Source organism: Vicia villosa, linkage group LG7, assembly GCF_029867415.1.
Source record: "Vicia villosa cultivar HV-30 ecotype Madison, WI linkage group LG7, Vvil1.0, whole genome shotgun sequence".
In the NCBI taxonomy this organism is placed as follows: Eukaryota; Viridiplantae; Streptophyta; class Magnoliopsida; order Fabales; family Fabaceae; genus Vicia; species Vicia villosa.
Genome location: NC_081186.1, coordinates 80,012,151 through 80,035,648, shown reverse-complemented (window position 1 = coordinate 80,035,648; position 23,498 = coordinate 80,012,151). Strand labels below are relative to the sequence as shown.

General features: G+C 38.0%; 1 protein-coding gene across 1 annotated transcript; it reads left to right on the top strand.

Annotated features, from left to right (window-relative positions):
• The first annotated feature begins 10,584 nt into the window (after positions 1-10,584).
• LOC131620954 (uncharacterized) lies at positions 10,585-13,541 on the top strand. The gene is made up of 2 exons (XM_058892155.1): positions 10,585-10,740; positions 10,905-13,541. The coding sequence occupies exon 2, from the start codon at positions 10,962-10,964 to the stop codon at positions 12,834-12,836; it is 1,875 nt and encodes a 624-aa protein (XP_058748138.1). The 5' UTR covers positions 10,585-10,740; positions 10,905-10,961; the 3' UTR covers positions 12,837-13,541.
• The last annotated feature ends 9,957 nt before the right edge of the window (positions 13,542-23,498 follow it).

Below are 23,498 nucleotides of genomic sequence, written 5' to 3'. Positions count from 1 at the left end.
GGAATTTCAACGTTGAACTTTCCTTGGTATCAAGTACTTGCTTTCGAGTTAGAGACAATTCTGTTTTGAAAAGGATAATGAGAATGCAATGTACATGTTAATCTCAAAGAAAAGTTTTTATTTGTCAATGTTATATCAATACTAACACAAATGACACAGCAACATAAGGAGTCAGTTTTGACATGATTTCACAGTTTGTATGCTTTCAGAACGAACCCTGCTTCAATTAGGACTTTTGAGGGTTGTAACGTGGCCGGGTTCACGGTTTGAGAAACAAAGGATAAAGGCTCAAGTTCTACTTAACCCACCCCTCTTCATGATGTCCTCCAGTCCTACGTTCAGTTAGTTTGACACGAGTGTTCATCTTTCAGGAAGGATTGTGATGGATGAGGATCCTTTATGGCTTTGGCGGAGGTGGCAGCCACCCTTTGATTCTTTTGTTGATGGTCACAACAACTTGTCCCTTGGAGGATTTTTCTTTTGCTTTGTTTTTTTACTTTCCCTAACTTTTGCCTGGACAAAGAGTTTCTTTTGATATTGGTGTTCGTTGTCCAGCGGGATATGCCCTAATTTTTGCCTAAGTCATTTGCTTCAAAGCTTTTCCTTTCTTTTTGACTTAGCGGGCTATTGTTTCTTTCTTTTTTTTTTTGATCATGATTCAATACTTTCTTTTCACTCCTTTTTTTTTTTGCCTCGTTTGGGAACAAGTTGTATGATTTTTGTGACTGACTTGATGAAAAGGTTATGACTGCCTTTGTTCTTAGTGAATGAGAGACATCCATTGTGGATTGTTCTCTTCTTCTTTTGTTGCGGGACATGAGATGTAATTGATCCTCTGATGGAATACCTGAAAGTTGAGCGCTCGGTCGCACTAACTGAAGACTACCCTGCCCCTGGTTAAGATGAAGGGTTTCATTGTTTTTTTTTGAAAAGAAACTACTACTCCTTAGGCTCAATGGGGTTTACGAAGGTTTCACTCCCTTATAACTCCGGTGTTTAGGAATTGAAACAATGCCTGCACATCGTCAGTAGGATCTTTGTTCCAAAAGCATACAGTTAGTAGTTCATGTGTTTTTTTGATTTTCATCATTCTCCTTTTTTAGTTGCTTAAGACAAATGAGTGAAGTATCAATGAACATAATGACAAAGATGAAATGATTTGAGAAAAACATGTATATTGCATTATTTTTATTTATTCAAACAGAATGAATTTCTTACAATGAGAAGTAATTGATAACAACGAAAATAGTACAATTGAAAATACTAGAGAAATCTATACAATGGCAAGCTTGGCCTTATTCTAATGCAAATGAAATGTTTTCTGACAAACATAAAAGTCTTCATGTTCCACTGGTGGAAGCTCCATTGTGAGGTGGCATGGGATTGTTGACCACATTAGGTGCCGCAGGTGTGAATGTAATCTCCTTTGCATCAAGCAGATCCTGAACCTTGTCTTTGAGAACTCTGCACTCTTCAGTGGTGTGGCCAGATCCTCCAGAATGGAATTCACACTTGGCATTAATCTTGTAATTTGGAGGGAGAGGATCAGGAGGAGGCCTCGCCTCAGCTAATTGAATCAACTTTTGATCAAGCAAGGCGGCGAGAAGTTGGCTATAGGTCATTGGTACACGATCATACACCCTTTTAGGCCTATTCTGCCTCTGTTGACCCTGTCTCTGCTGATAACCTTGTTGTTGGAAACCTTGTTGTTGTTGTTGGACATATTGTTGATAAGGGACCCAAGGTTGTAGACCAACAGGTGTCACATAAGCTTGAGGGGCGGTGGCGGCCACTCGATAGCAAGGAGCTTGATCTTGAGCATAGGTGGCACTGGTCTCGCCTTCTTTCTTCTTGACAAAGTTACCCTGAGGTTTCTTGTACCCATATTGGTTTGCAGCAGCAGCATTGGCGGGATTCTGGATCTTACCAATTTTCAAACCATTCTCAATTCTTTCACCAATCCTGACTAGATCGGAGAAACCAGAAGAAACACTACCAACCATTCTCTCATAGTAATGTCCTTGAAGAGTGTTCATAAACATATCAACCAGTTCAGATTCAGAAAGTGGTGGATTAACCTGAGCAGCCATTTCTCTCCACCTCTGAGCATACTCTTTGAATGTCTCATTGGTCCTTTGCACTTGATTTTGAAGTTGCAACCTAGTCGGTGCCATGTCAATGTTGTATTGATATTGCTTGAGGAAAGCATCAGACAAATCCTTCCAAGATCGGATTCTATTACGCTCCAGATTCATATACCAGTTCAGAGATGCCCCAGATAAGCTATCTTGGAAGCAGTGAATGAGCAATGAGTCGTTGTGGATGTGAGAAGCCATCTTACGACAATACATGATGATATGGCTCTTCGGACAGCTCAAACCCTTGTACTTCTGGAAGTCGGGAGTCTTGAACTTAGGAGGGACAACCAGATTAGGAACTAGACACATATCCTCAGCATCCATCCCATAGGCACTAAATCCTTCAATGGCTCGAATTCTTTCCTCAAGGATTTTGTACTTCTCAGCAGATTTCTCAACGGGTCGAGCTCTTTCAGCAGTTGGTATTGTTTGCATTTCTGGATCAGCAGAACGAGTACCACAGAAAGCAGGAATAGGAATCTCTGTTTGAGAAGGTGGCACAGGGAATGGGAAGACGGGATCAGCCATAGTCATTGCTCCAGAAGTCACGGGTATAGTCCCACCTTGGTTTGGAGCTCCAAGGGTATCAACAGTCATGAAGTTGAATGGCATCCCAAGAGTAGCATTAGTCCTTGCTTGGAACTCAAATGGAGTAGAAGAAGGTGGAACGACCTCAAGTTGGCTAGCAGCAGCTTGGTTACCAACAACGGGAATCTCTTGTGTAGCAGGAACCCTTTCAGTTCGCAAGGCTTGGATAGCTTCCAGGATAGCATCGACCTTAGTTTTCATTTGATCCATCTCTTCTCTAATGGCAGCTTGATCTTGTTCGTAATTCTCCATGATTCTTCTTCTGTGAGCTCTTGTCAGATATCGGTGTGGAGGAATCGTCTTGACTGATCTGATGGAGAGGAAGAGTATAAGAGTCTTGGTAACCATGGATGCATATGCATGAATGCAAAAATGTTAATGATGATGCAAATGCAGCAGGAATCAGGATCAAGGATCAAGGCCTCTTGGATAACAGCTTCTCATGATCAATAAGATATGGTCGAATCCTCCAGATTCAGAGGTCCGACGTTGCTTTCTGGATAAATAGCTTGTGCATAAGTCAAGGGTGGTCGAATCCTCCAGATTCAGAGGTTCGACGTTGATTCTGATAGATAACCTTGCATAAGTCACATAAGGTCGGACCCTCCAGATTCAGAGGTTCGACGTTGATTATGATAGGTAGTCTGAACGGGCATAGGGTGGGATGAAGGCTTGTTTTCCTGCAAAACAAAATTTCCCAACCCCTCTCACAGGTAGGATCTAGTATATGGTAGGTCAAGAAGCCAACAGAGGATTGAAAGTAGGCGCTATCATACGATATTGCCTCGTTCAACCAAGCTCTGTCCGTGGATACATGATCGGATCAATCAGACATACGTCTTCTGTCCGTCATGGCCACTCTAATCCTAGTTCCTAAGGTATCACTCTGGCCTGGGTATTGGGCCTTTTACCTCATAGAAATCCCACCCAACCTGCAAACATAGAAAATATGTGGCCCCCACGGGGACCCATAATATAGTCCAGGATGCGAGAAAATAAACATGATATGCAAGCAATAAATAGTCATGATATGCGAGGCATAAAGAAGTAAAGCCATAAAGCAATAAATCAATAAATGAACACCCAAAGAAAGCAAACACAAGCTAGGATCGACTAAGCTAGGTCCCCAGCAGAGTCGCCAGCTGTCGCACGCTCGCGAAATGTGAACAGAGTCGCCACCAATATATTTATCCCAAAGAGGGAAAGGAATATCAGAAAACCTAGAATAAGGATAAGAGAAGGTCTTGCGACCAGAGATAAGGTACGGGAGTCGGTTACGCGAGGGGAAGGTACTAGCACCCCTCACGCCCATCGTACTCGATGGTATCCACCTATGTTTGTTCTATTCTAAGGGTGTATAAATCTAAGGCTTAATTACTAAGGGAATGCATGCAAATGAAAGAAAAGAAACACGGGGAAAATAAGGTTTATAAATAGTTGTGCTCGCTTAGGCCCCGCGACCTAATGCCTACGTATCCTTTTCAGGAATCAGAGCGCCGTAGTTCGGCTCTTTAGTTTTTGTTTGTTTTTGTGTTTTTTAGTGGACAGTTACATTCGCACTCCGCTGCTCGACCTCTGGAGTCTTAAGCTGGGAATGGAGCGGAAGTAACGTGTCCGATTAGGAGAAAGAATGCCCTGAAGGCAAGGGAAAGAATGCCTAGGAGGCAAGAGAGAAAAGAGATTGGTTTGTGTCTTTTATGTGTGATTCCATGATGGACGAAAACCTACTACAAGGCATCGCATCACTTCCTCACTTTGATTAGCTCTGAGCCTTTATTAGATATTTTGAAGTGTTTTTGTTTAGGTGTCTTTTAAGGGAAATTAATTTGTGACTTAGATCATACCAAAAAGAGTTTTGTTTTGCATATTTAGAGAACACACATCGAGGCCTACGCCACAATCGTTTCTCTAAATAACGGTTAAGAAATACATCGAGGCTTCACACCTCAATCATTTCTTCTCCGCTAAGTAAGGGAGATACAAAAAGAGTTCTTTTGTGAATATTTAGAGAATGCACATCGAGGCCTACACCACGATCGTTTCTCTAAACAACGGTTAAGAAATACATCGAGGCTTCACACCTCAATCATTTCTTCTCCGCTAAGTAGGAAAGAACATACATCGGGGCCTACACCCCAATCATTTCTTTCCTACTATGAAATATAGTAGCGGTATGATCTTCATCGATATTTATTAAGTATTTTAAAAGTTGAAAAGAAAAAGAAGGAAGACTAGCCTAAAAGGATCAACTAGCCTAATGTTATGAAGGGGATTTCTAGATCCTAATGTTATTATGGTTTCTACCTAAAGTTAGGAATTAAAGAGACATGAAAATAAAGTCACATTAGAAGCAAAAATTGAGAATGACGCAATAGTACAAAATCACACATAAGCATGAAATATCAAGTCAAAAATATAGTACAAAATGAAGTAAAATATTATTATTTTTTTTTTATATTGATTTTATTTGAGAAATTGAATTACAAATCAAGCAAAAGACTAAAACAAAAAGCCTAAAACTAATATTTTTTATTGAACATTTTTATATGTCAAAAGATGTGTCAAAGTCTAAGAATTAATAGGAGAAAAATTATCATTTATCACCTAAATAAAATTGGTAGAAATCTAATTAAACCATGCATTTAATCAAAAAACAAATGGAACTAAGGGGTGTGACCTGAATTATTGGTATGAAGAGCAATTGGGGTGCAGGACCCAGAGGACATGGCCCAAGCATGATTTTTGTATTGCAGACAAAATAATAAAAGAAGTAACAAGGGCCAAGGGGAATCGGTGTAGGCCCAAGGGTTTTGTGATCCAATCACCATTTTTATCAGATTTTATTATTGATTCAATTATCGTTAATCAAGTCCATACTTATGTTACATTAATATATTAATTAGCAAGATTAGATGTTATCAGATTAATAGTACCAGACTTTATGTTAAATATAATTAACTGATAAAATTGAAAAGAGGAATTTAGGGTAAAATGTGTGACCTTTGAGCTTATCGTGACCCACTTCTCTCTTCTCAAAGCGGCGGCGATATCACCTTCTCCGGCGAGGTTCTTCTCTTCCTCTCCGTCATGAGCAAGAAAGCGCAACGAAAATCTCCACTATCTGCCTTACCCTATCGTATCGCCTCTCCGACTCAATCTCAGATTCACTCTCTCCGCGCGATAGATTCTTCAGAAAAACTCAACGGCTACTCCAATAATCTTGACGAGGATGAATGATGTCCGAGGCCTTGATTCGACTGAGAAATAAACTCGTTCTTGTTTGGATTTTAACCGTGGTGAAGATTTATGGCATTGAAAGGGCGATGAAGCTCGATTCTTTTTCTTCTTTTTCTTTTCTAATCCGATATTTTCTTCTTCTTCGAGCTATCCTTTCGATTTTTCAACTATTGCTGAATTTCCCATCGCGACGAGATGATGTTGTTCTTTGATTGTTGCAGCGATGAAGGTTGTTGCGTGAAGGATTCAGTGATGATGTAGTGGATGAGATGCGGATGAATGATGATGTTGATGATGAGCGAAGTGTTGGTTGAAGGTTATCGTTCCTTTCTGCAGGTTTCAGTGAAGGTGAAGATGGAGGGAGTGATGTTCGATGAAGGTGAGTGAAGATGAAGATTGAAGGTTGTATTTTTTTGAAGATTGAAGCAAGGTTGAAGGTTCTGTATGTGAAGATTGATTCTGCAGAGGGAAGTTGAGATTGATGATTGAAGAAGGGTTGTGGAGCTAATGATGAAATGATGAGAGAAAAATCGTTGAATGGGAAGAGTGAAGAGATTGAAGAAAATGGTTGAGTCAAGGTGGAAGTGGTGTCGAGAGCCTGAAGAAGATGAAGATCTCAGTATATATAGGTAACTCTCTTCTTTCTCTGCTCTTCATTTCTGCTGGAGAGTCTGTTTCTCATTCTGTTATAGCTGTTAGGATGGTAGTTAGAGTTTGTTTGGTGGTTATGAATTCTGTTAGGAAGTTGTAACTGATTCTAGAAGTTAGGGAAATGGTTTATGGACTGTGGGATCTCTTTTGTATGTAGAATTATGCAGGTTTTGTTAGATACATATGGCACTATTTCTTTTTGGGCTATGCTGAGTTTTTGAAGTTGATTTCCTTCTCTTTTTGGTTTGTTTTATGCAGGGTATTAAATTGATGTGTGGAGAGGGACTGGCTGTTGCCTCTGCCGGTCTTGGTTTTGGACAAGAAGAGCAGCTGTCAGCTTCAACACTAGTAGCAAACCACTTTGAAATGCAATCTGAACTCTCCTAGCAACCACTTGTCTCTGAGGTGCAGCCTGATTGTTTGTGCACATATGCAGGGTTATGGTAAGTACGGTGATGAGCAAAAGGCTTTGCAGAGGCTCACTCATTGGATGCAAGATGGAGTGACTCAAGGACTTGGAGAAAAGTAGATCCAGGACTTAGATATAATCTTGTAATGTAATAACAAAATATTTGTACTTGTATGCATTTTTCTTTTGCGAGTGAACTTGGATAACATTAACCTTGTATAGATCGGATAAACTCAAAAAATGTGAATGATGTAAGGTAGGGCTTTGACTGGTAATGAATCTGTATATGAACATGTATTGGTGACATTTGGTAATCGAACTTGTATATCTTGAAAATAGTGTTGAATAACTCTTGAATAAATGAACAGGCTTGAGTATCCTTGTGCATGTCATATGCTCTAAGTTTCAAGTAGCTTGTTTCTCAGGAAATCCCACACAAATTCTTAATAATTCTAATCCATTATGGTATTCTTTGAATTCGAATCCACTTGAATTTCAAGGAACAAATCCTCAATTGGTTCCCCTCTTCAATGAAACCCTTATTCAATCTTAAATCAACTTGAGTGAGGTAGACCCTTTGAATAACCTCTGAATATAGATAAAAAATTTTAAGCAATAATAACTTCCAAGTCAACAAGATCTTTGATCCCAATATCAGATTTATTTACTAATAATGCATGATGTGTTACATGGTCTAGTGGATATATGCAAATGAATATGAAACTTAAGCCAATTAAAAATAAAATTAGATGGGCAAATTTTGGGGTGCAACACCAATGACGAAGACTTGCAAGATATGTTTACCACCCACGAATACTCTGGGTTGGATTCCATCGAGCTGTACGTTACTCTTCAGGTTGAGACACAAGAAACTAATGTTGTCCAGTCACAAGTTATTGACACACCTGTCAACGAGCAAGACGAGGTTGACGTCATTGACGAGGAAGAAGACGATCTGGAAACTGAATTTGACGACATGGTCAACGAGGAATCCGACGACGAGCAGCAAACGTTGGTGCCTCCAGCTCATGCGTACGCACCTCCAGCACATATGAGTAACTTGAACCTCCAAGGTGACGAACCATCATCTGACATCTTCTTCACACCCTACATCCAAAATGACGAAGAATTAAAGGAAGGAGACAAGTTTCCTTCTAAGGAGGCATGTCTGAGAAGAATAAAAAAATGGCACATGGCGAACAACGTTGATTTTGAAGTAGACCGTTCAAACCTGGAACGGTATGTAATCACTTGTAAAAATCCAGAGTGCGGGTTCAGACTGTTGGCCTCTTATAGGAAGAGAAGTAATGCATGGAAAATAGGGTCGATTACGCAGAAACACACGTGTGTCAACCCTAACAATTCCCAGGATCATACAAAACTCAGTGCCGATCTTATATGTCAGGAGATCTTGCCTCTCATAAGCTCTGATCCGTCTCTGAAGGTTAAAAATATAATATCACACATCGTTACAACCTTCAACTACACTCCATCTTACAGAAAGGCGTGGGTTGCAAAAACAAAGGCAATTGAGACAGTCTACGGCAACTGGGAGGAGTCATACAAAATTCTTCCCCGATACCTCAATGCGCTACATAGTTACGCACCTGGCACTGTTACGATTCTAGAGACACTGCCCGCGCATGCCCCGGATGGAAACCCTGTCCAAGGAAACGGAATATTCCATCGGCTTTTTTGGGCGTTCAAACCTTGCGTCCGAGGTTTTGCACATTGTAAACCCATACTTCAAATTGATGGGACATGGTTATACGGCAAATACAAAGGAACCATGCTCATGGCGGTTGCACAAGACGGGAACAGCAACATATTTCCAGTGGCATTTGCTATCGTCGAAGGTGAAACTGCGGCGGCTTGGAGTTTCTTTCTAAGGAACCTCCGAGAACATGTTGCTCCCCAGCCTAACATATGTTTAATCTCTGATAGGCACGCTTCCATAGAGAGTGCTTACAATAATCCAGCGAACGGATGGCATGACCCCCCTTCAAAACACGTCTATTGTATTCGCCACATCGCCCAAAACTTCATGCGGGAGATCAAGGACAGACATCTAAGAAAGGCCCTAGTCAATGCTGGTTATGCATTGACCCAACCCACATTCCAGCATTATCGGAGTGAGATTGTAATGAAAAATCCAGAGGCAGGTACTTGGGTAGATAATCTTTCCAGGGACAAATGGACAAGGGCTTACGACAATGGCGTGCGATGGGGCCATATGACAACCAATCTCGTGGAATCCATGAATGGCGTTTTCAAAGGCATTCGTAACCTTCCAATCACAGCACTGGTGGAGGCCACATACTTTAGGATGGCTTCACTCTTCTCAACAAGAGGCAGGAGATGGGGTGATGTTAGGCAAGCTGGTCAACTATTAAGCGATAGTTGCATGAAATTTATGCAACAGCAGTCGGCAAAAGCGAACACTCATCAAGTGACTTCTTTCGACCGATTCAATCGCACGTTCAGTGTGCGCGAGACAATTGACCACAATGAGGGACTGCCAAGGCAACAATATAGGGTTCTTCTTGACGAAGATTGGTGCGACTGTGGAAGGTTTCAAGCTTTTCGTATGCCTTGCTCGCACGTCATAGCTGCATGTGCGTATGCCCACCGCGACGTTATATCACTACTGTCTCCGATTTACAAGACTCAGACATTGCTCATAGTTTACAGTGTTGCGTTTCCTGTGGTGGCCAAGGAGGATTACTGGCCTGAGTATGATGGAGAGGTGGTTTGGCACAACGACGCAATGCGGCGAAAGAAAAAAGGGCGTCCCAATAGTACACGGATTAGAACCGAAATGGACGTCCGCGACAAAATGGAACGAAAATGCAGCATTTGCCGTCAGGTGGGGCACAATATAAAAAGATGCCCTAATCGTGGCTCGACAACGTCGCAAGTTTAGTATAATCTGTATTTTTTTTAATGCAATGTATCAGTTTCGCTTACCAACTCTTGTAACCGTTAATCGGTCTTTCATCAATAAATTGAGCTTTAGTAAAAAACCGATATCGATAACGCAACCATTATTTAGGGTAAGAGAAACTTTAACGAACTCGATTTATCATACGTTTTTACGAATATACAAGGCCGGAATAAAAAACGGTCCGCGAATATAAGGCCGGAATAGAAAACGGTACGCGAAAATACCCGAATAGGGTTAATTTTGAAAAAAAAAAGGGGAACACATATGAGCCAAACCATTTGGCGCCTATGTGTTAAGGAATGGCCTAATGCGCCAAACCATATGGCTAGCAATTGCTTGCCCTATTTTTTTGGCCTAATGCGCCAAATGATATGGCTTGTGTGACATGCATGCGCCATTTCATTTGGCGTATTCACTTGTCTGGGGTCCCAAACCTAGACAGTTTGGTATTTACCCCGAAAACTTGGTTTTTTCTGTATTATTTTTATTAAACCTGGTTATTTTAATTTTTTTTTCTAAGAAAAATGGTTAAACATTTTACTTTTTACATTATTCACCTTGTATGAAAAGTTTTACATTATATTTTAATAGTTTTGGGAATGGATAAATCTGGACAGTTCCATCAAATATAAGAAAAAACAAAACGATGCCACAGCCGCTTTTCCCTCGTAGTTTCAGAAACAAGTTCGAGCAACACTGAACTCAACTAACTTCCCGGAAGAAAAACTTGGCCGGGAAAATCTGCCGGAGTTGCTCGTCGGCCGCCATAAACAGTGAGAAACTTCGCCTTAAGTTTTCCTTTTTACTTTATTTTAAAATTTTTCCGATTTTTGTTCCATTTTTTGGTGCATCTGTTTGATAATTATATGTTCTTTGAAGAATGATTCTTGTTACTCCAAATTTGAAAAACTGATTCTCTGATATTTTTGTTTTGAAGGTTGCGTTTGTTTGTGTTTATTTGAAGACCTAATGCTGGTGAACGCTTTTGATTGAAATGAATTCAACCCATTTTACAACTGAATTCTTACCCAGAACATTGAACCCCTTTTCACCTTACAACCAATTTTCCTTTCTTAAACCTTTCAACAAATCCCCAAACCTAAAATTCCAACCCCGCAAACGCTTTCAAGTTGTTTCCTTCTCCCAAAACCCGAAATCGAGTAGCGAATTAACGATTTCCGGCAAGGATTATAATGTCCGCAGCAATAGAGATGTTCGGACTTATGCGGGTCGGAGTAAGAAGACTGGTGGTGCATCGTCTTCCGGTGGTAGACTGGAAGGCAATGCGGAGTTTCGGAGACGTATGAAGCGGAATTCTAAGGCGAAAAGCAAGAAGCTTGCTGAGTCTTTGTTCTACAGGTTGAAAAACCCTAAAGGCCGTGGGAATTATCCTGATAATTTCTCAGAGGATTTGCTTCAACAAATCGGGCTTGGATATGATCGACTCGTTCGGTTCATGGAGAAAGATGACCCGAATTTACGCCACCCGAATGATTGGTATAAGTATGGTGAATACGGGCCGTTTTCGTGGCGGGGGGTCGTTGTTGGTGAGCCGGTTAGTGGAGGGATTACGGATGAATGTGTGAGTATAATTAGCGAAGTGAAGGATCATGAAGAATGGGAGGAGATTGAGAAACATGAAATGGCTGCTGATTTTGGGGAGAAGGTGAAGCTGTTGGATCAAACTAAGTTAAGGTATTTTTGGGTTTTTGTTCGGCATCCGAAGTGGCGAGTTTCGGAGCTTCCTTGGCAGCAATGGACTTTGGTTAGTGAAGTAGTAGTTGAAGCTGGGAAGCAGAGGTTAGATAAGTGGACTTTGATGGGTAGACTCGGGAACAAGGCGAGGTCGTTGATAGGGCAATGTGCAGCGTGGATGAGGCCGGATATTGTGTATGTTAAGCGGCCGGTGTTTCAGTGTAGGTTTGAGCCTCAGGATAATTTTTTTAACGCGATAATTCCGTTTCTTGATCCTAGAACGGAACAGGATTACCTTTGCGAGGTGGAAAACGATGACGGGAGGGTTGAGAGGTGTACTTATTATGGTGGGTTGTGTAAGATTGTGAAGGTGAATCAGAAGGCTTTTGTTGATGATGTGGTTAACGCGTATCAGAAATTGAGTGACGAGAAGAAGTCGAAATGTTTGGAGTTTCTTTTGGGGCATCATCCGGTGGAGATTTTGCATCCGTATACTAAAGAGTGGAAGGCTAAGTTGGAAGAGATGGAGCTTGGTTGTGATGCTCCTGATGAAGAAGATGAGGATGCTGTTGGGGAAAATGATACTGAGATTCTTGAATGGATTGAGGATGAAGGTAGCGATGGAGATGGAGATGGAGATGCTGAATTTGATGGTGATGATGATGATGATGAGAATGATGAAGAAGAAGAGGAGGACGAGGAGGAGATTGATGATTTTGATATTAATGAAGATCAAAATCTAGTTACGGACATGGAAGAAAGCGAAGATGGTAAATTTCATGCGATGAATGAAGACGTGACGGACTGGAAGGAGTTTCGAAAATTAACAAATAGCGCCGATGCAATTGAAAATATGGCAAGGAAGAGTGTCGAGATCTCTACAAAGTTGTACAAAAAGCAAATGATGATGGCGGAGGAGGCAGAGGAAGAAACAATGCGTGATTCAGTAAAAGGAGACGAAACCGCGTTGAGAGGAAAGCGAGCAAAGGTTAGTCCAGAAGAGTGGAAGTATGTTGGGCTAGGTCCGTGGAGAAAAAAGATCAAGAAGAGCAAACTTCCTCCAGACCTATTTCTGCGAGCAGCGATTCGACCTTTCACTTACAGAAATCTTGTTAAAGAGATTGTTTTAACTAGGCATGCAATTTTGGATGGTGATATTGGTAAGGAAGAATAAGGATATAGTTGTGTAGGAGTGATGTTGAGAAAATTAGTAGAATGAATTTTTGTCCTTGCTTTTGAAAAAGATAATGATAGCATACAACTTCAATTTATTTATACATGTTCTTCTGTGTTTTCAAAAGATTTTGATGTATGTAACATTTCTTTCTGGACCATGTTTGTCATTAACATATGTACTGTGGCAAGCATTTTAGTGAATGTTTTTCCTCAAATCTGAGTGAGTGTTTGTCATTAACATTTCTTCTGTGTTTTCAAACTGTTTTGCTTCATTTTGTAGTACTGGTCGAGTGTTTGCGAATTGGGTTTTCATTGTAAGGGTGTCAAAATATTTCAATTTTGTCTTCTTAGATGGAGAATGTGTATAGTCAGTGTGATCTTGATGAGGATGACTTAAGGGGTGTTGCTACGATGGAGATACTGTTCAATTTGCATGCTATTGTGGTGTTAGTTTTGGGTGTTGGATTGTTGGCAAGTAACATGAATCTGAGATATGGTGAGGCAATGTGCTTGCTGAGCTTTGAATTAACAAGTGTGAGGATATGAAATGTCCATGAGCTTGAAACGGTTTTAGTTTTGATGGAAACAAAGAAGGAAAGTTTGCAATGGGCTATATACATTTAGTTTTGTTTGTTTTGGTCTATAAGAAAAAGGAGAGATAGAAACATTACCTTTTTGACATAAAGGCATGGCATCTGGGCGGGAATGGGTTTACTTTTTCCTTACTCAAATCTAAATCTTAGATAAATATATGTTGAGGATTTCTTATTCCCTTTTTTCATCACACCACGCCAAATTTTAAAAAATTCTTGAAAATTAGAAATATATTTCCGGTTTGCACCTCCACACATATAATTCATTCGTTTTTGAGATTTGTCCCTATTTTATGTTAAAATTTATTTCGGAAATGCGCTTCCGGTAAAAAACGAGAAATGTTTTTCCGATTTCTTTTGTTTGTTTCCAAGTGAGGCATACTCATGAACATTAGTGTTCCAAGAAACCTCGTCTTTTTTTAGGCATCTTGTTGAATAAATGGTGTGTGATTTTACCATCTCTAATTCTAAAATACACACAAAGCCAATATAACATCATAGGAAACTAAGGCTCGTTCTTTTGTTCTTTTATGTAATCCAAAACCTTTGGATAGCATACCAAAGAAACTTTATTTTGGATACATCTACATGGGTATTGGTATGGAATTGCCACTTGGAAACAAACAAACTTTCACATTTAAATGTATAGAAACCGGAAATATAGTTCCGATTTTATACCGAAATTGTATTTTCGATTTTACGCAAATACAATTTTAAAAAGGTACGCCCCGGAAATTGATTTCCGATTTTTAGAGGGGCAAAAAAGGAATTGCATAGGGTCTTTCTTAGGACCATGAGGTGGATTAAGAATTCCTCCGTATGTCTTTTGTCCCAAATTTAAATGATGAAAACAATTCTCAAATATTATCAGATGATATTATGAGATGGGTGAATAATTTCTTATTCTAATTCATCGTATCGTATGGATTGTTTCCAACTCTTGATTTTAAACCTATATAATTTTATTATAATTAGCAAAATTAAGTTAAACCCAAAGTTTTAGCAGTTGAAAATTTAATTTATTCCATTGTATCATTCATTATTTAATACTAGTTTTGATGAGTGCTAAATATTTGAAAGCTTAAACTTAATATTTGTTTTGAGGGATTTTGTAATTAATTTGATCTCATCTGCATATTTATCATATAAATTGTTTCTCATATGCATCAAGATGTATATAATAAAATGATATAGTTGAGACTCCTAGTGTAATTGTTCTATGAAGCCAATGAGAGAACCTAAGCTATACCTGAGAACGATTTATGCTTCTCCAAATCATACCTCCATGGTTGTCCTTCTTTGATCTCGCCTTCTTGTCTTTATTCATTATTTTACATAAAAGAATAATCGTTTTACATACGAGAGAATGAGATGAGAAAAAAAGTTACATACAGAGGGTAGAGAGAAAGACACGACACATAAGTCACATTAAAAAAATCCAAAGTAAAATAAAAGAAAACTAAAGCCATAATCGCTCACCACAAGGAAACAATAATAAACAAATTTTGATTATTATTATTAAGTTATGTTAATTTAATGGTTCATGCAACACGTTCATATCATAAAAAATTTAATGATCAAAATCTCATTGCTTCACCATACAAATGTCAGATTTCGAAGCAGGATTAACATTGGTCATTCGACTTTTTCCCCACTATATAATTTTTTTGTAAAATTTTGCTATATAATTTTTTTATAAAATTTTGAGGATAAGGGAACTTGAACCCATGACCTCTTGATTGAAAGAAAGGGGTGCTACCACTAACCCAAACAACTTGTTTTAATTTATTTCTAAACTGAAATGTATCAATTAAATACATGTTTTTTGTGTTATATTATATATTTTATATTTATTAACTTTTAGTTTTTAAATGTGAAATTTAAATAACATAAGTGTGAATTAAAAATATTTTGTGAGTTAGAGTTTTATATTAAGTAATTTTGAATTAATAAATTATAATTATGAAATTAGAAATAATTTCTGTTTAGAAACAATTTCAGTTTGGAAAATAATTAAAAAATATAATGAAAAAAATGAAATATAGAAAAGATGTATGTAATTGATACATTTCAGTTTAGAAACAAATTAAAACAAGATGTTTGGCCTAGTGGTAGCACCCTTCACATAGGTTGAGCATTTTAATTAAACTATATGGAATCAATTTGAAAGAATAATTTTTGGAAATTGATTCATCCTTCTTATTGTATGGTGTTGTTAGTATTTTTTTTCTCTTTTAAAAATATTTGTGGGAGTCAATTCTAGAAGGAAATTAATTTGAACTCTTATTTTGAACAAGTTTTAGGATAGACTCACTTATAAAGTTTCATTCACTTTCCTATGCTCCCTCTCAAATGGAAACTCTTTTTATTAATATTTACTTGCACCGTCGTTAGATAACCTCAATGGGACACACGTCGCATGAACACCCTTGCCGAGAAGACTTTTGATACAAGAAGTCCTAGTCGAACTAGGCTCTGATACCACTATTGGGGCTCTAATACCACTATTGGGTTATGAGGGAGTCTGAGGATCACCATATAGGGCTTTAGAAGCAACCACACAAGTGAGAGAGATACCTCATATTAACCCAAAACCTTAAGACATTGAGTCTATGAAATTTCTCACTTATAAAGTGTTCAACATTCACTTTTGCAAGTTCATCTCACTCAGAGGAGCTAAATTGGTTCTCTAAAAATATTAGATGAAAGTTAGGGAGTGGTACTGATATTGACTTCTAAAGGCGTGTATGGCTTAAGAATGAGGTTATGTGATGTCTCTATCTTGAATGTTTTGCTTGCACTGATTTGGATAATGCTAAACTTGATGACATGGGATGTGGTGTAGTAATAGGTGGTCATGGGATATTCATATAAATGTTGACAGTCTGTTAGAGGTAGGCCGAGTTCAAATGGAGGATTTGCACACCATAATGTATGAGGTCGAGTTAAAGCATAAGAAGAAGATAAATTCATTTGGTGGAGAGATCCTAAGGGATTTTCAATATAATTATGCTATCATTTGCTTGTTGAGACTTTGAATGCAGGTACCGAAGTGGCTGATAATTTGCTTTAGGAATTGGATAAGCTGCAAAAGCTAAAAGTGTCATGTAAATATTTTTGGATGGAGATTATTGCTTGATAGACTGCCGACTATAGTGGATTTAGCCGATAAAAGTGTGCTTAATGATAGTTAAAATTTGTCTTTCCATCTGTGCTTTGAAGAATATGAATCAACTTAACATCTTTTTGGGTATGCTTGTTTTAATAGAAGTTGAGAAGAGAGAATTTGTGAAGAGAGAAGTTTAACAAATCTATGCAACTTCTCTTGTTTGGATGAAGGTGAAATAGAGAAGAGAGAGTAAAAAGGAGTGGAACCCACTCAAATATTGTTTCTCTCCAATGCTGCGAAGAAGTTGCAAAGAAAAGGGAATATACATGCTATAATTTGTTAATTTACTAATTTGGCCTTGTAAAACTAAAACTATTTTATTATTATAAATGTATCTAATAACGTTAAACATTATACTACAATAAGATGGAGAGATAAATTCTAATTCAACTAAAATTTTATAAAGTTATTTAAAAGATTGTTGTGAGTTTTTTCTTCTATAAAAATATTTAATTATAATGATTAAGTGAAATAAATTAAAAGTTAAATAATTTAAATTAATAATTTTTAATTTAGGGTATTTAAGTAATTTTAAAAATAATTCATACTTCTATCTTCTCTATTTCTTCTATCTTTCACTTATACCAATCAACATATCAAATCAACTCTATTTCTCACTTACTTCTCTCTCTTTACACTCTTTCTCACATCTTTCTCTCTTCACACTTTCTTCTCACAACCAAACACACCCTTTGTAAACTGCTCAGCTACATATCAGTTGTAGCAATAGGCTTTTGTCTGGATTGGTATGTCTTCGGTGGGGCCTGCATGCTCACCTGCAACATTCTTCAGGGTATTCTGCAGGAAGCTTAAAGACATATTCAAAAATGACATAAATGGCCTAACGTAAATGGTTGTTTGTTGGTTCTTATGGTTGGCAGGAACAAGTGCTTTTTAATGGATACTTTAAAGATGTAGCTAAAATGCTCAATCATGTTGAAGTGACTTTCTAGAAATGACATGTTTCTAGGAATAAGGGGTGGGATGATTGCCTTTTTTGAGATTTATTGAAGAGTAATTCATATTCAGAAGATGAGCATCAGAAGTTCTGATGTGGGCTGATCTTCTGATTGGTTACTCAGAAGATAGTGTTGACCAGAAGTTCTACCTTCTGGGTCCTTTAGCTTAGATATTTAGTTAGTAAGGGTACTTTAGTATTTCTTAGTATTGTACTGTTTGTACCTTTAGACTTGTTCACTAAGTTTACTCTATTAGGGCTTATGTGGCAAGATTTTTCTTTTGTATAAATAGCCTTGTAGTAGCTATCATTTATTAACAACACAAGTAGTAGAATACATCATTAACATTTATTCTCCCATCTCTTTTGCGCCGTTATTCCTTTTGTTTATTCTCTTTGTTATCATCTTTCATTCTTGTGCACCAACAATTGGTATCTAGAGCTCCGGTTCCAAACACATGGAAACACGAGTGAACGTGAGTTTGTGTGACTGTGTGATTGATTTTGTTTCAGGGAAACAAAGTTGTGTTGAATCACATTTTTCTTGGTTGTTTGTGGGTTGGGAAACACTGTGTGAGTGTGAGTGAAATTTATTTTTCTGCACAAGTTTGAAGATGAGTGGAAGCAACTTGAATACCAAACTTCCAGTTCTTGATGGTAAAAACAGAAATAGATGGATGATTCAAATGCGTGTATTATTTGGTGCTAAAGATGTTCTAGATCTTGTTACTGAAGGATATGTTCCGGTTGCAGCGGATGCAACGGAAGAACAAAGAGAAGCGCAGAGAGAAACGAGGAAGAGAGATCAAAAGGCGTTGTTCTTCATCCATCAATGTGTGGATGTGAATGTGTTTGAGAAGATTGCTGATTCTATGACGTCAAAGGAGGCGTGGGATATACTAGTCAGGTGTTACGGCGGTGACGTATCAGTGAAGAAGGTGAAACTTCAATCCCTGAGAAAGCAATATGAGAATCTCAACATGAAGAATAATGAGAAAGTTTCTGAGTATATCTCTAGAGTGATTTTGATCACTAATAAGATGAAGGCTTGTGGAGAAACCCTTTCTGAACAAGTAATCATAGAGAAAGTATTGAGGTCACTTACTCCTCAATTTGATTATATTGTTGTATCTATTGAACATTCTAAAGATCTGGAAACCATGAGAATAGAAGAGTTACAAAGCAGTCTAGAAGCATAAGAGTTGCGCCTGACTGAAATAACTTCTGAAAGGGAAGTTGAGCAAGCTCTGAAAGCTTCTTTTGTCAAGAAGGACCAGAAGCATTCTTGGTCAGAGGTCAAGAACAGACGTGGTGATAGATTCCAGAAGGAAGCCTCAACTTCTGATGAGAAGAAATATCAGAAGGGAAAGGAGAAGAAGAAAGTTCAATGTTACTGTTGCAAATAGTTTGGCCATTTTGCTAGAGACTGTTTGGCAAACAAAGGAAGGAAATCAGAAGAAGCAAATATAAATAGAGGTGATTCAGATGATGAACCTGTGCTATTAATGACTTCAGAGTCTAACGAAAGATATTTGTCAGAGTGGTAGTATATGGACACTGGGTGTTCAAATCACTTGACTAGAAACAAACAATGGGTGATAGATTTTGACTCTGAAAGGAGAACAAAGATCAGATGTGCTGATGACAAGTACCTTTATGCAGAAGGAATGGGAAATGTCAAAGTCAGAGTGAAGAATGGGAAGAATTTTCTGATCAAATATGTTTGGTATGTTCCTGGAATCAAAAGCAATCTGATGAGTGTGGGTCAGCTCATTGAAAAAGGTTTCTCAGTTGTTATGAAGAACAATCTCTTAAAGTTGTATGATTCCAATCAGAAGTTGATTATGCAATCTGAACAGGAAAGCAACAGAACATTCAAGGTGAATGTAGAAACAGCTGAAACAGAGTGTCTGAGTGCAGAAGGCTCAGAAGGTGATGGTAAGCTGTGGCATAAGAGGTTGGGGAATTTGAACTATAGAAGTCTGGGACATCTAAGTTCTAAGAAGCTCGTATGTGGCATTCCTAAGATTGTGAAGCCTGAGAAGTCGTGTGAGGTATGCATGAAAGGCAAACAACCCAGATTGCCATTTGTATCAGAAGTTTCTCCAAGAGCAAAGCATACTCTGGGAGTAGTGCACTCTGATGTGTGTGGAACATTTCCAGAACCTTCACTTGGAGGAAATAGGTATTTTGTGTCTTTTGTGGATGAGTTCACAAGAATGACATGGGTAACACTTATCAAGTTTAAGACTGAGGTGTTCACAGAATTCCAGAAGTTCAAGGTGAAGGCTGAGAAGCAGAGTGGTCAGAAGATAAAGATTCTTAGAACAGATGGTGGAGGTGAGTATAACTCTACAAAATTCCAGAAGTTCTGTGATGATAATGGAATTGAGCATGAGGTTACTGCTCCTTATACTCCTCAACATAATGGTCTGGCTGAACGAAGAAACCATACTTTGCTTGATATGACGAGAAGTATGCTAAAAGAGAAGAAGCTTCCTCACAATCTCTAGGGAGAAGTTGTTGCTACTACAACATATGTGCTCAACAGGTGTCCAACGAAGAGGCTGAAAGAAATTGTTCCTTTAGAGAAGTGGACTAAAGAGAAGCAAAGTGTTAGTCATCTGAAGGTTTTTGGTTCTGTGTGTTATAAACACGTTCCAGAAGCTAGAAGGAAGAAGTTAGATGATAGAAGCAGAGTGATGTTATTGGTGGGGTACCACAGTACAGGTGCATACAAGCTCTATTGTCCAGAGATTAACAAAGTTGAAGTCAGCAGAGATGTCATTGTGAAAGAATCAGAATGTTGGGATTGGAGAGAGTCTCAACCAACTTCTGATGTAGAGATAACTTTTGAAGAAGAGTTAGAGTCAGAAGATGAAGAATCTTCTGAAGATGAGTCAAATGGTGAATCTGATTCTGATCCAGATTCTGATGATGATCCAGAGTTTGGTGATAGTCATGATTCTGGAAGGGAAAACTCTGAAGATGTAGAGTCTGGAGGACAAGCTTCTAGAGATGATCATGAAGGTGGTGACTCTGGAGTAGCTGACTCTAAAGTAGCTCAAAGGCCACAAAGAGTCAGAACTATACCTAGAAGGTTTGCAGATTTTGACATGTTACAGGACACAAAAGTTGACTCAGAGGGAGATGTCATTCAGTGTGCCATGTTAGTAGACTCTAAACCAGTGGGTATTGAATAAACGCTCAAGAAGAAAGTCTGACTGAATGCCATGAAAGAAGAACTTGAGGCTATAGAAAGAAACAAGACTTGGAAGCAGACAGAGCTTTCAAAGAAGAAGAAATCCATCAGCGTCAGATGGGTTTTCAAGGTAAAGCTGAAGCCAGATGGATCAGTTGGTAAGCACAAAGCAAGGCTAGTGGCCAGAGGTTTTCTTCAGAAACCTGGACTAGATTACTTTGAGGTATTTGCACCTGTAGCTAGACATGAAACAATTAGGCTGGTGATTGCGTTAGCTGCAAATAGGAATTGGTCCTTGATGCATCTGGATGTAAAGTATTCATTTCTGAACGGTCCATTACAAGAGGAGGTATACGTGTCACAACCCCCTGGCTTTGTGAAAAAGAATCAGGAAGGGATGGTGTACAAATTACACAAAGCTCTGTATGGATTAAAGCAAGCACCCAGAGCTTGGAATTTGAAAATTGATTCATTTTTCAAGAAGCGAGGGTTTCAGAAGTGTGAGATGGAATATGGAGTCTATGTGCAACATTCTGGAAGCAATATGATTCTGTTGCGCCTTTATGTTGATGACATATTGCTTACAGGGAGTTGTCCAGAAGATCTGATGAAGTTCAAGAAGGTGCTGATGAATGAGTTTGAGATTACAGACCTTGGGAAAATGTCATATTTTCTAGGGATGGAGATTATGTACTCAGGAGATGGTATCATTCTGCATCAGCTGAAGTATGAATTAGAACTTCTGAAGAAGTTCAAGCTGGAGAATTGCAAAGCTGCTGTTACACCGTCAGAAACGAATCAGAAGTTGGACTCTGACTCTGAAGGTGAAGATGTTGATGCTACGATCTTCAAACAGCTGGTTGGTTCTCTAAGGTATTTGTGTAATACCATGCCTGATATATGCTATGCAGTTGGATTGGTTAGTAGGTTCATGAGTAAACCTAAGTGATCCCATTACCAAGCTGCTGTCAGAGTCTTGAGATATGTCAAGGGAACTCTGAAGTGTGGCATATTGTTTCCTTCAGGGAGAAAGGAAGAATCAGAGTTATTGAGTTACTCTGACTCTGATTGGTGTGGAGACAGAGTTGATAGAAGGAGTACCTCTGGATATTTGTTTATGTTTTTGGGAGGTCTTATTTCTTGGAGTTCCAAGAAGCAAACTGTTGTTGCTCTATCAACATGTGAAGCTGAGTACATTGCAGGCGCTGTAGCTGCATGTCAAGCTGTGTGGCTTCTGAACTTATTAGAAGATCCGAAGATTAAAGTGAAGAAACCTCTAAAGTTGATGATTGATAACAAGTCTGCAATCAATCTTGCCAAGAATCCGGTGTTACACGGAAGAAGCAAGCATATTGAGACTAATTATCATTTCTTGAGAAGCCAAGTCCATAATGGAACATTAGAGGTTGTGCATTGTAGCACCCAGAAGCAGTTGGCAGATGTTCTGACGAAGGCAATCAAGACGGATCAACTTCTGCTATTAAGGAATGGAATTGGCGTTGTCAGTTTTGATTGAAGAATATGAATTAAGGGATTGTATTGAAGAGTAATTCATATTCAGAAGATGAGCATGATGTGGGCTGATCTTCTGATTGGTTACTCAGAAGATAGTGTTGACCAGAAGTTATACCTTCTAGGTCCTTTAGCTTAGCTATTTAATTAGTAAGGGTACTTTAGTATTTTTTAGTATTGTATTGTTTGTACCTTTAGACTTGTTCACTAAGTTTACTCTATTAGGGCTTATGTGGCAAGATTTTCTTTTGTATAAATAGCCTTGTAGTAGCTATCATTTATTAACAACACAAGTAGTAGAATACATCAGTAACATTTATTCTCTCATATTTTTTGCGCCGTTATTCCTTTTGTTTATTCTCTTTGTTATCATCTTTCAGTCTTGTGCACCAACAAGATTGATGTTTTAATCTGTTGACTTGTATAGTAAAGAATGTGTAATGCACTTTTATGTATTGAGTTGAGTATCCATTGTACTCTTTTAATATTATATTTGTTTATAAAAAAAATCAATTAATTTATTTTCTATAATTAATTTATATAGTTGAATTAATCCTAAATTACATTATAAACTAAATTAATCTTATTCAAGTGAATTAAATACATTTTTATATTTGATCAACTAAATATCTAACCAATATAAAAAATGAAAAAGAGTATGTACTTATCACCACCCAATTCATTAATAGTGAACTTTGAAATTCAATCCAAATTACAACTTGAATGAGTAGAAGATTCAACTAGCTAGTTGCGTCAATCTCAATCATATATTGAATAACTTATGGCACGGGTGATAAATACACAAGTCTCATTCACTCTCTTGCCAGAAACACAAATTTCATCGTCTTTTCTCCATCTTAGCCAGATTGACTGTGACATTCTTCCACTATTCTGTTGAAGAAAATCCGAAAGCTGTATAATTATGTGGCAAAGTTTGGATGATGGGATTAGATTATTGTAGCTAATATTATAAATATCTTATCCAATTCTATGGCAAAGTAAATATTGGAATGTGGTTTATTATTCTGTAACCTTGTTTCAACCTTATCCACACAGCATATAATTCAGAGGTAAACAAGTATGAGACTAAAACAGCTAGCACCTTATTATACATTTGTATAAAGAAAAAAAATTATAAATGATTTACAATGTCAATAAAATATTAATATTTTTCTATTTTATTTTTAAATTTTTTAAATTTCATTTTTATATTATTAGTAAAAAAT